This window comes from Anomaloglossus baeobatrachus, chromosome 4 (assembly GCF_048569485.1).
Source record: "Anomaloglossus baeobatrachus isolate aAnoBae1 chromosome 4, aAnoBae1.hap1, whole genome shotgun sequence".
Lineage (NCBI taxonomy): Eukaryota > Metazoa > Chordata > Amphibia > Anura > Aromobatidae > Anomaloglossus > Anomaloglossus baeobatrachus.
This window is the reverse complement of record NC_134356.1, coordinates 281,136,935-281,149,331: the sequence shown is the minus strand read 5'-3', so window position 1 is coordinate 281,149,331 and position 12,397 is coordinate 281,136,935. Positions and strand designations below refer to the sequence as shown.

The window sequence follows — 12,397 nt, the reverse complement described above, 5'->3', positions numbered from 1 at the left end:
GGTAAGGAGGAGTCCTTTCCCTTGGATTCCTTAATAATCTCATCCAAACGTTCGCCAAACAATCTCTCGCCAGAAAACGGCAAACCGGTTAAGAACCTCTTGGAAGCCGAGTCTGCTTTCCATTCGCGCAGCCACATGGCCCTGCGGACTGCAACCGAATTAGCGGATGCCACCGCTGTACGGCTAGCAGAGTCTAGGACTGCGTTCATGGCGTAGGAAGAAAACGCCGACGCCTGAGAGGTTAAAGATGCAACCTGCGGGGCAGACGTACGTGTGACCGCATTAATCTCAGCCAGACAAGCTGAGATAGCTTGGAGTGCCCACATGGCTGCAAAAGCCGGGGCAAAAGATGCTCCCGTGGCCTCATAGATGGATTTCACCAGGAGTTCTATCTGCCTGTCAGTGGCATCTTTTAGTGATGAGCCATCTGCAACCGAAACTACAGATCTAGCCGCCAATCTGGAGACTGGGGGATCCACCTTAGGACATTGAGCCCAACCCTTAACTACGTCAGCGGGGAAGGGGTAACGTGTGTCAGTAAGGCGCTTAGTAAAGCGCTTGTCCAGAACCGCTCTGGGCTTCTGGACAGCATCTCTGAAGTTAGAGTGATCAAAAAATGCACTCCGTGTACGTTTGGGAAACCTAAACTGGTGTTTCTCCTGCTGAGAGGCCGACTCCTCTATAGGTGGAGGCGGGGGAGATAGATCCAACACCTGATTGATGGACGAGATAAGATCATTTACTAAGGCGTCCCCTTCAGGTGTATCAAGATTGAGAGCAACATCAGGGTCCGAGCCCTGAGCTGCAACCTCCGCCTCGTCCTCCAGAGAGTCCTCAAGCTGGGAACCCGAGCAGCGTGAGGAAGTCGGGGAAGATTCCAAGCGAGCCCGCTTAGCTGGTCTGGGACTGTGGTCCGTGGAGGAGTCCTCCACGTGAGACCTAGGGTCCACCCCGGCCGGGGTGTACCGAGAGGGACCTGGAGGCGCCGATCTATCAGGGTCCGGGGCCTGTGTAAGGACCGGTCTGGACTGCAGGGCTTCCAGCAACTTGGCAGACCATTTGTCCATAGACTGAGCCATGGATAGTGAGAGTGACTCTGAGAGCTTTTCAGCAAAAACTGCAAACTCTGTCGCTGCCACCTGGACAGTGGAAGCAGGGGGGTCTGCCTGAGCCGAGGGGCCCACTAGTGACCGAGGCTCCGGCTGAGCAAGCGTAACAGGGGTCGAGCATTGCTCACAGTGAGGGTAGGTGGAACCCGCAGGTAGCATGGCCCTACAAGAGGTACATGTCGCAAAAAAGCCCTGTGCTTTAGTGCCCTTGCTCCTTGTGGACGACATGCTGTTGTGTCCTAGGAGCGTGATCACTGAGGGCATATAGAAAAAAGGGTATACAGCCCGGCCGAACAGAATAAGTATATATATATATATACGTATCTATACCGGCACCCAAGGGGACCAACACCGAGTGACCGGTGCAGGCTTACCGACCGCTACAAGCGGGGTGTGTGTGTGCTCCAGATTCCCTGCCTGGTCTCCCAGAGCTGCAGAGCTGTTCTCTGTGATTCTCCACCGGCAGAATGTCCTAAAGATGGCTGCCGGAGCTCTCAGGGGAGGAGTGAAGCCATGGGCGGCGTTAGGAAAAGTGCGGGAATCTGGGGTCCCCACAGTGATCAGTGAGGGGGGAGGGAGCATATAGGATGCCCCTGCCCTCACATCCGACGTCAGGTCGGCTGTCCCGCCCCTATCTCTGATAGACCGGCCCGGGGGCGGGAGTTTTGCCACTAGGCCACGATGAAGCCGGGGACTAAATTTAATACCGTGGCCGACAAGCAGGCGCGGTCGGCGCGGTAGTCCCCGGTCTTCACAATTCAGCAGTCAGATGCGGCGTCCGGACACCAGGCGCTCCATACACAGTCCCCATGGGGACACAGAGTACCTCGTGGATGCAGGGCCCTGTCCCTGAAGATAGATAAGCTCCTGTCCAGCAGATTCCCTCAGGGGCTGCGGAGGGAGCACGGTCCCAGAACCTGGATGACCGCTTCGGATCCCACTTCTACCAGAGCCCGCAGGGATGGAGAAGGAAACACGGCATGAGGCTCCGGCTGTCGTACCCGCAATGGGTACCTCAACCTTAACAGCACCGCCGACTTAGTGGGGTGAGAAGGGAGCATGCCGGGGGCCCCGTGGGGGCCCTCTTTTCTTCCAACCGATACAATCAGCAGCTGCTGCTGACTAAAATGGAGATGTGTGAGTGGATGTGTGCCTCCTTCCACACAAAGCATAAAACTGAGGAGCCCGTGATGCACGGGAGGGTGTATAGGCAGAGGGGAGGGGTTACACTTTTGAGTGTAATACTTTGTGTGGCCTCCGGAGGCAGAAGCTATACACCCAATTGTCTGGGTCTCCCAATGGAGCGACAAAGAAAATCTGTGCCTTAGGGGCTTTGCTCCTTGTGGACGACATGCTGTAAGCAATCGGTGTCTCTTAGGAGAGTGACCACTGAGGGTATATGGGAAAAGGGTATACAGCCTCTCTGAATATATATATATATCCCGGCATCCTAGGGGGACCAGCACCAGGTGACCGGTGTGTTTTACCAACCGCTAACGAACGGTGTGTCCTCCAGATTCCCTGTCATGGATCCCCCGGAGCTGTAGAGCTTTGTCAGCTGAGTAGCACACACCGGCAGAATGCCAAAAATGGCCGCCGGAGCTCTCAGGGGGGGCGTGGAGCCGCGGGCGGCGCCGGCAGAAAGCGAGAATCTGGAGGCCCCAAAGTGGTCAATGAGGAGGGAGGAGATATGCAAAGAAGCTCCAGCCCTCAAAGCCGACGTCATGTCGGTAATCCCGCCCTTACCCCTGACAGGCAGGCCCGGGGGCGGAATTTTTCGCGGCAAAGCCGGGGACTAAATTTAAGACCGTGTCCGACAAGCAGGCACGGTGGGCGCGGAAGTCCGCCAAAAAAACAACGAACGGAACTACCGCGGGACTTCCGGGGAGACGGTGCGCCCACCTTCCCTGTACAGTCCCCACATGGGGACACAGAGTACCTTAAAGTTGCAGGGCCCGGTCCCTGGGGTGAAGAAGCTCCGGTCCGGCAGGTTCCACCAGGGGCTGCGGATGGAGCACGGTCCCAGCACGTGGATGACCGTTTAGGCTTCCACTTCTCCCAGAGCCGCATAAGGGATGGTGAAGGAGACGGCATGTGGCTCCAGCCTTGTGTCCTCCAGATTCCCTGTCGTGGATCCCCCGGAGCTGCAGAGCTTTGCAGCTGAGTAGCATACACCAGCAGAATGCCAAAATGGCTGCCGGAGCTCTCAGTGGGGGCGTGGAGCCGTGGGCGGCGCCTGGCAAAAAGCGGGAATCTGGAGGTCCCATAGTGGTCAATGAGGGGGGGGGAAACATGCAAAGATGTTCCAGCCCTCAAAGCCGACGTGATGTCGGTAATCCCGCCCTTACCCCTGACAGGCAGGCCCGGGATTTTTCGCGACTAGGCCGCGGCAAAGCCGGGGACTAAATTTAAGGCCGTGCCAGACAAGCAGGCGCGGTGGGCGCGGAAGTCCGCCGAAAAAAACAACGGACGGAACTACCGCGGGGCTACCGGGGAGAGGGCTACCTGTACAGTCCCCACATGGGGACACAGAGTACCTTAAAGTTGCAGGGCCCGGTCCCTGGGGGTGACGAAGCTCTGGTCCGGCAGGTTCCACCAGGGGCTGCGGATGGAGCACTGTCCCAGCACGTGGATGACCGTTCAGGCTCCCACTTCTCCCAGAGCCGCATAAGGGATGGTGAAGGAGACGGCATGTGGCTCCAGCCTCTGTACCCGCAATGTGTACCTCAACCTTAACAACACCGCCGACATAGTGGGGTGAGAAGGGAGCATGCCGGGGACCCCATAGAGGTCCTCTTTTCTTCCATCCGTCATAACTATGTATGAGAATGCATGAGCATAAAACTGAGGAGCCCGTGGTCCACGGGAGGGTGTACAGGCAGAGGGGAGGGGTTACACTTTTTTAAAAGTGTAATACTTTGTGTGGCCTCCAGAGGCAGAAGCTATACACCCAATTGTCTGGGTCTCCCAATGGAGCGACAAAGAAAATTTCGTTATATTTAATAGGGAAGAAGGGAATTTTGTTTACTTACCGTAAATTCCTTTTCTTCTAGCTCCAATTGGGAGACCCAGACAATTGGGTGTATAGCTATTGCCTCCGGAGGCCACACAAAGTATTACACTCAAAAGTGTAAGGCCCCTCCCCTTCTGGCTATACACCCCCAGTGGGATCACTGGCTCATCAGTTTTAGTGCCAAAGCAAGAAGGAGGAAAGCCAATAACAGGTTTAAGGACCAATTCAATCCGAGGAACATCGGAGAACTGAAACCATTTCACATGAACAACATGTGTACCCGAAAAAAACGAAAAAACCCCCGAGAAAACAGGGCGGGTGCTGGGTCTCCCAATTGGAGCTAGAAGAAAAGGAATTTACGGTAAGTAAACAAAATTCCCTTCTTCTTTGTCGCTCCATTGGGAGACCCAGACAATTGGGATGTCCAAAAGCAATCCCTGGGTGGGTAAAAGAATACCTCATGATAGGGCCGTCAAACGGCCCTCTCCTACAGGTGGCCAACCGCCGCCTGAATGACTTATCTACCTAGGCTGGCGTCTGCCGAAGCGTAGGTATGCATCTGATAATGCCTGGTAAAAGTAAGTAGACTCGACCAGGTGGGTGCCTGACACACCTGCTGAGCCGTAGCCTGGTGCCGTAATGCCCAGGACGCACCCACGGCTCTGGTAGAATGGGCCTTCAGCCCTGAAGGAACCGGAAGCCCAGTAGAACTGTAGGTTTCAAGAATTGGTTCCTCGATCCTCCGAGCCAGGGTGGATCTGGAAGCTTGCGACTCTTTACGCCGACCAGCGACAAGGACAAAGAGTGCATCCGTGTAGAACCTGAGTGCTCTCACCAGATCCAACAGCTGCAAATCTTTCTGAAGTTGGTGGACTGGATGAGGACACAAAGAAGGTGAGGTGATATCTTGATTGAGATGAGAGTGGGATACCACCTTATGGAGAAATCCCGGAATCGGGCGCAGAACTACCTTGTCCTGGTAAAGGACCAGGAAGTAAGATTTGTATGAGAGCGTTACTAGCTCGAAAACTTCTCCTAAGAGCCGTGACCGTACTAGAGAGGCCACTTCCCGTGAAAGGTGGGAAAGGGAAAATCTTTCCTAGGCTCGAAAGGCGGCTTCTTAAGAGCAATTAGAACCTTGTTCAGATCCCAGGGCTCTAACGGCCGCTTGTACGGAGTGCTGAGAAGACAAACTCCCTGCAGGAACGTGCGTACCTGCGGAAGTCGTGCTAGGCGTTTCTGAAAAAATACAGATAGCGCTGAGACTTGTCCCGAGAGGGAGCTGAGCGACAACCCATTTTCCAACCTAGATTGCAGGAAGGAAGGAAACATAGACGATGGAACCGGCTTGGGAGAAACCCCTTGAGCCGAGTACCCAGATAAGAATATCTTCCACATCCTGTGGTCAATCTTGGCGGACGTTGGTATCCTAGTCTGTCCCATGGTGGCAACCACGTCCTGAGATAATCCTGAAGACGCAAGGCTCCAGGACTCAATGCCACACCGTCAGGTTGAGGGTCGCAGAATTCAACTGGAAAAATGGAAAAATGGCCCTTGAGACAGCAAGTCTGATCGGTCTGGTAGTGCCTCCGGTTGGCCCACCGTGAGGTACCACCGATTCGAGTACCACGTCATCCTCGGCCAATGGAGCGACGAGGATGGCGCGGCGGCAGTCGGGCCTGAACTTGCGCAGCACTCTGGGCAACAATGCCAGCGGCGTGACCCATAAGGTAGCTAGAACTGCGACCAATGCTGTTTAACTAAGGCGTTCGCCGCCAGAGATCGAAGATTGTGAGACCGTGCCATGAAGCCGGGACGATGTTGTTGTGCCGTGACGCCATTAGGTCGACGTCCGGCATCTGTCAGCGGCGACAGATCTTGAGGAGACCATACGCCTGCGTCCATACCCTGGCGACTGAGGAAGTCTGCTTCCCAGTCTTCCCCTGGGATGTGAACTGAGGATACGGTGAATGCCGTGCCTTCCACCCACGTCAGAATCTGCCGGATTTCCTGGAAGGCTTGCCGGCTGCGTGGTCTTCCTTGGTGGTAAATGTATGCCACCGCTGTGGAGTTGTCCGATTGAATTCGGATTTGCTTGCTTTCCAGCCACTGCTGGAAGGCTAGTCGAGCAAGATACACTGCTCTGTTTTCCAGAACATTGATCTGAAGGTTGGATTATTTCTGAGTCCAAGTACCTTGAGCCCTGTGGTGGAGAAAAACTGCTCCCCACCCTGATAGACTCACGTCTGTCGTAACTACCACCCAGGATGGGAGTAGGAAGGACCTTGGGAAGTACATGAGGCGTCTCAATGTGTGCGACTGGTCCTTAAAGGAGAGATTGTAGCCTTGTCTGTAGTGAACGCTGTTGATTTAGCGTAAGCTTCACTATCGCTGAGAGAGTATGAAACTCCATGCCTAGATATGGTAGCGATTGGGTCAGGGTCGGATCTGACATTGAAAGTTGATGATCCACCCAAAACTCTGGAGAGTCTCCAGCGCAACATACGGGCAGTGTTCCCTAAGAGGGTGCCTTGACCAGGAAATCGTCCAAATACGGGATCACAGAGTGACCTTGAGAGTGCAGAACTGTCACTACTGCTGCCATGAACTTGGCGAAGACCCGTGGGGCTGTCGCCAGCAGGAAGGAAGAGTTACGAACAGAAGGTGTTCGTTTCCTATAACGAAGCGCAGAAACGCTGGTGCTCTGGATCAATCGGCACGTGGAGATAAGCATCCTGTCTATTGATGCTAGGAAACCTCCTTGGGACATTGAGGCGATGACGGAGCGGAGTATTCCATCCAGAACCGCCTGGTGCTCACGAGCTTGTTGAGCCGTTTTAGATCCAGAACGGGACGGAACGACCCGTCCTTTTTTGGCACCCGAAATAAATTGGGGCAAAAACCGTGACCTTGGTCCTGAAGAGAAACGTAGTCACCACTCCTTCTGCCTATCGTTTGCAGAAGCGCAACGGCTCGGCCGGGAGGTGGAGAAGTTCTGAAGAATCGAGTTGGAGGACGAACTAAACTCTATCCTGTACCCGTGAGACAGAATGTCTCTCCCCCAACGGCCATTGACCTATGGCAGTTAAATATCGCCAAGGCGGGAGAGCCTGCTACCGAGCGCGGATGCGAAGAGAGGAGGCTGCAAGTCCTGAGGAAGCCGCCTTGGAAGCGGGTTTTCAGACTGTCTGTTTTGGGCGTGACTGAGCCCGTCACGAATCTGAGCTCCTCTGATCTTTTTGAGTCCTTTTTGGACGAGGGGACCCCTGCTCTGTTGGGGTTTGTTTGTCTGGGCTGAGGTAAGGATGAATCTTTACCCTTGGAGTGTTTAATGATTTGATCCAAACGCCCACCAAACAGTCGTTCCGCAGAAAAAAACAAACTGGTTAAGTACTTTTTTGGAAGCAAAATCTGCCTTCCATTCACTTAACGACCAGGGTCTGCGTAAAAACACGGAGTGAGCGGACGCCTCTGTCGTACGGCTCGTAGAGTGTAGGACAGGCGTAATCGCGTAAGACGCAAATGCAAACATTTGAGAGGTTAAGGATGCCACCTGCGGTACAGATGTACGTGTGACTGTGTCCATCTGTGTAAGACAAGCTGAAATGGCTTGGAGTGCCTCTATGGCTGCGAATGCTGGAGCCAACGGCGCGCCTACAGCCTCATAGGTGGATTTCGACCAGAGATCCATCTGTCTGTCAGCGGCATCTGTAAGTGGAACCCCATCTTCCACTGCAATTATGGATCTAGCCACAAGCCTGGAGAGTGGAGGATGTCCCTTGGGACACTGGGTCCAGCCCTTGACCACGTCAGGGGCAGGGATAACGTGTATCTTAAGCCGCTTGGAGAAGCGCTTATCTGGATAAGCGTGGTGTTTTTGGACTATCTCTCTGAAGGCAGAGTGGTCCAGAAAAATACCTAATTTACGCTTGGGATACCTGAAATAGAATTTCTCCTGCCGTACAGCTGGCTCCTTCACAGGAGGAGCTGAGGGAGAAATGACCAACATTCTATTGATGGACGCTATAAGATGGCGTCCCCATCAGGTGTACCGAGATTGAGAGCGGTCTCAGGATAAGACTCCTGAGCAGCTATCTCCGCTTCAGCACCCAGAGAGTCCACCTGCGGGACCCTGACCAGTGCGATGAAACTGAGGGCCGCTCAGCGAGCCAGCTTAGGCTGTCTGGGACTGTCGTCCGTGTCAGAGCCGTGACTCTGGGATGCACGTGACCCCCCCGGAGCTGTAATTGTTCACACTGAGGGGGACCATGGATCAATGATTCAACAGTGCTCATGGTGTGAGAGACTTGTCTGGACTGCAAGGCTTCTAGTATCACAGCCATAGTCTCAGAAAATCTGTCAGTAAACACTGCAGACTTCATCCCCAGCCTCTGGATCATTAGCAGAGACTCCGGCTGAGTTGCATACAATGGGGGTGTATGTAACCTGCCGGCCATGTAGCCGTACCTGCTGTACCGGCTGCATGGAAAACATGTGCTTCTGCACCTCTGTTTTCCACAGACAGTATGCTGTAATCTCCTCCGCACAATAAGGAGGATATATACAAAAGTACGACCAAAACAGTGCAATGCATAGCGTAGAAGCATATATCTCAATGCACTTCGGCACTAGTGGGGTTAGCACCACAAGTGCTGATTAACGCCTGCTCACAGCGATTGTGTGAACCTCAGAATCCCTGTCAGGGTGTTCCCACACTTGTCTGTTTTATCGCTATAGAAAGAACTGACAATAATGGCTGCCGGCGTCCTGTGTTAGAGAAGGAAGCCGTGGGCGTGCTTGAGAAAGTGCGGGAATCCGGTTTCACAGTGCACACAGTGAGAGGGGTGGAGTATGCAAAACATACTCCAGCTCTCCGGGCTGCCGTGATGTGCAGCTTCACGCCCCTACCCTGACTGGCAGGCCTGTGGGCGTTAACGAACGAACTAGGCCGCAAAAGCCGGGGACTCGATTTATAAGCGCGGCCGCCGTAAAAGCGCGGCCAGCGCGGAAGTCCCCGGCGCACCACAAGTCCCAGCCGCGTCGCAGTCCCAGCGGCCGGCGCGACCGTTCTACATAAGTCTGCCCACTCAGCTAAGCTGAAGTGAGACAATGGCACAAGCGCAGCAGCGCTGATGTCCCCGGCGCACTAACACACCCAGCAATGCTGCGGTGTGCGTGCGAAATGCACGGGGACACAGAGTACCTTGAGGAAGCAGGGCCTGTCCCTGATGATACTCCGCTCCATATCCAGCGTCTTCTCCAGGGGCTGCAGATGGAGCACGGTCTCAGTGCCTGGAGACCGTTAAAATCCCACTTCGCCCAGAGCCCTGTAACAGGGGATGGGGAAGGAAAGCAGCATGTGGGCTCCAGCCTCTGTACCCGCAATGGGTACCTCAACCTTAACAAACACCTCCGACATAAAGTGGGGTGAGAAGGGAGCATGCTGGGGGCCCTAGTATGGGCCCTCTTTTCTTCCATCCGACATAGTCAGCAGCTGCTGCTGACTAAACAGTGGAGCTATGTGTGGATGTCTGACCTCCTTGCACAAAGCATGAAAACTGATGAGCCAGTGATCCCACTGGGGGTGTATAGCCAGAAGGGGAGGGGCCTTACACTTTTGAGTGTAATACTTTGTGTGGCCTCCGGAGGCAATAGCTATACACCCAATTGTCTGGGTCTCCCAATGGAGCGACAAAGAAAAGGTGGTGTGAGATTTGGATTTTTTAAAAATATAATTTTAAAAACTTGGGTTGAAGTTGCCTTAGGGTACTAAAGAAACAATGTGATCACCTGACCTCTTGCTCTTATACTGCAATTCATCAGCCTGGCTGGGCCTCACAGGAGTGCCAGCTTAGGCTGCTTTCACACCTCCGGTTTTTCCTGTGCGGCACAATCCGGCACTTTGCAGGAAAAACGCAACCGTTTTTGTTTTGCTGCCGGTTGCGTTTTTCCTGCATAGACTTTAATTAGTGCCGCATTGTGCCGCATGGGCTTGCGTTCCGTCCGTTTTTTGCCGCATGCTGCAGATTTAGCTGATGCGGCGGCCGGATGGAACGTTGCCTGGCACATTTTTTTGTGCGGCAAAAAAAACCGCATCACGCCGCATTTTTCAATGCATGCCTATGGACGCCGGATGCGGCAAAAAACGCCTCCGGCCACCGCATGCGGTTTTTGCCACTACACATGCTCAGTAGCATGCCACAAGCGGCAAAAACCGGACGGGCCGCATTTAAAAAAACTTATGCAAAGGATGCGGCTTTTTCGCCGCATCCGTTGCATAGGTTTTAGAGCCTGACTGGCTGGCTCTGCACCTACCGGATGTGTGAAAGCAGCCTTAGCTGGTCAACGCTGCCAAGGAAACTCATCAACAGCCTGAGATAGTGTCACAAGAGAGGTGGGGGCGATAAGCTTATAAAATCGGGTGGCCTCTGAACCGGGCGTCTTATCTGCCAGGTCATCAATTTCTGATCAGCTGGGGTACAACACCCTGCATTCCCGCCAATCAGTTGTTCTCGGTGCCGACAGTGGCAGCAGGTAGCCGGAAATGCTTAGTTCCAGAGCTGCACCGTCAACTGATAGCTGTCACATACTGCACCTCAGTCTCTCACTCAAATCAAGACGAGGCGAATGTGCAGTACTCAACCGCGTCCGCGACCAAAAAACAGGGCAGCTCCAGAACTCAGCATTTCCAGCAGCCTGCTGCCAACAGCACCAAAAACAGCTCATCATCGTGGGTGTCGGACCCTGTTTGATCAGACATTGGTGACCTATCTTAAGGATGGGCCATCAATGTAAAAGTAGTGGACAACCCCTTTAAGGGAGCAATCAGATCAACACAGCCAGCATCTGCTGGATAGGCTGCAGGTTCAGCACCTAATACCATACAAAACATGTGTTGTATACTGTATAACAGATGTCGGGAAAGAGTTAAAGAGGTATTCCCGTCTCCAAGATCCTATCCCATTATGTAGTAGGTACTGTAATAATAATGATGATAATATTAAATATTACCATATGCCTCCAATTAGAAATGTAGTATAGTTCTCCTGATGTCTCTTACCTCATGTGCAGGGCATTACAGCTTTGGTATGCATGGTTACATCCACTCATAGTGACAGTTAGTTGCTTGTGGCTGTAACCATGGATACCTAAGCTGCAATGCCCTACACATGAGGTAAGAGACATGGCAAATAAGGAGAATTAGGGTATGTGCCCACGATCAGGACTCACTGTGTCCTGGACGCTGCGGGTCCTGACCTGTGGGGCTGCGAGTCTCCTCCGCAGGAGACCGCAGCTGCTCGTACCTACGATCGGGGTTCAGTGCGCTGCGGTCTCCTGCTTGTGTTCTTCCTGCATGCGAATCCGCAGCAAACAATTGAGATGATGCGGCTTGGAGCAGAAAAACAGCACAGTGGGCACAGGATTTCTAGAAATCCAATCCACTATGTTTTTACTGTACAATGCAGCGTTTTGGACGCAGCGAAAACACGCTACATACAAAACGCTGCAAACACTGATCATGGGCATGTACCCTTATAGTACATTTCTAATTGGAGGTATTTGCTAATATTATTATTACACCTACTACATATTGGGATAGGATCTTGGAGATGGGAATAACATTAAGTTGTTTTTATCTGACCTAATGCAATGCATGAAAGCACTCACCGTCAGGTAAGACCTGGATCCCTTTTTTCTGCTGGTTATTATTTTGTGTTGTGGAACTTTTGTCTCCTGGAAATTTGGGTCCGTCCGTACTTGAGGCAGTCTTTCCGGGTGTATTTAAATTCTGAGCGTGAAAAATATATTGAAGTTATTAATTATACAAATCAGCATGTATGTACATCTTAAGTTTAAAAAAAAAAAAAAAAAAAAAAAAAAAAAAAATCGTCATTTTTTAAAGAGGCCATTTTAACCCCTTCACAACATCTGCCTTACATATATGGCGCAAGTCAGAAACAGGTGTATGGAATGGGCTGACAGTTTGAGCCCTCCCAATACCCGGCAGGTGATGGTTGTGTGCTACATATTCAATAGCTGCTTCTAACAGTAGCGACTGGAGCTAGTTCCAATAGCAGCATTCAATGCTGCTGTCAAAAACTGAGAGGATAGTGAAATTTAAAGGGGTATTCCCATCTCTGAGGCCATAATATGTAGTAGGTGTAATAATATTAGCAAATCCCTCAAATAAGAAACGTAGTATAGTTCTCCTGATATAGCCATGTCTCTTACTTCAAATGCAGGGCATTGCAGATTAGTTATCCATGGTTACAAC

General features: G+C 52.5%; 1 protein-coding gene across 2 annotated transcripts in view; it reads right to left on the bottom strand.

The window, feature by feature from the left end:
- CNOT2 (CCR4-NOT transcription complex subunit 2) overlaps positions 1-12,397 on the bottom strand; it is a 182,400-nt gene that overhangs the window by 77,803 nt on the left and 92,200 nt on the right. For both annotated transcript variants that reach the window (XM_075344885.1, XM_075344886.1), the window contains exon 9: positions 11,791-11,911. In XM_075344885.1, the coding sequence (XP_075201000.1) occupies positions 11,791-11,911 (121 nt within the window). The remainder of the gene's footprint in view (positions 1-11,790; positions 11,912-12,397) is intronic.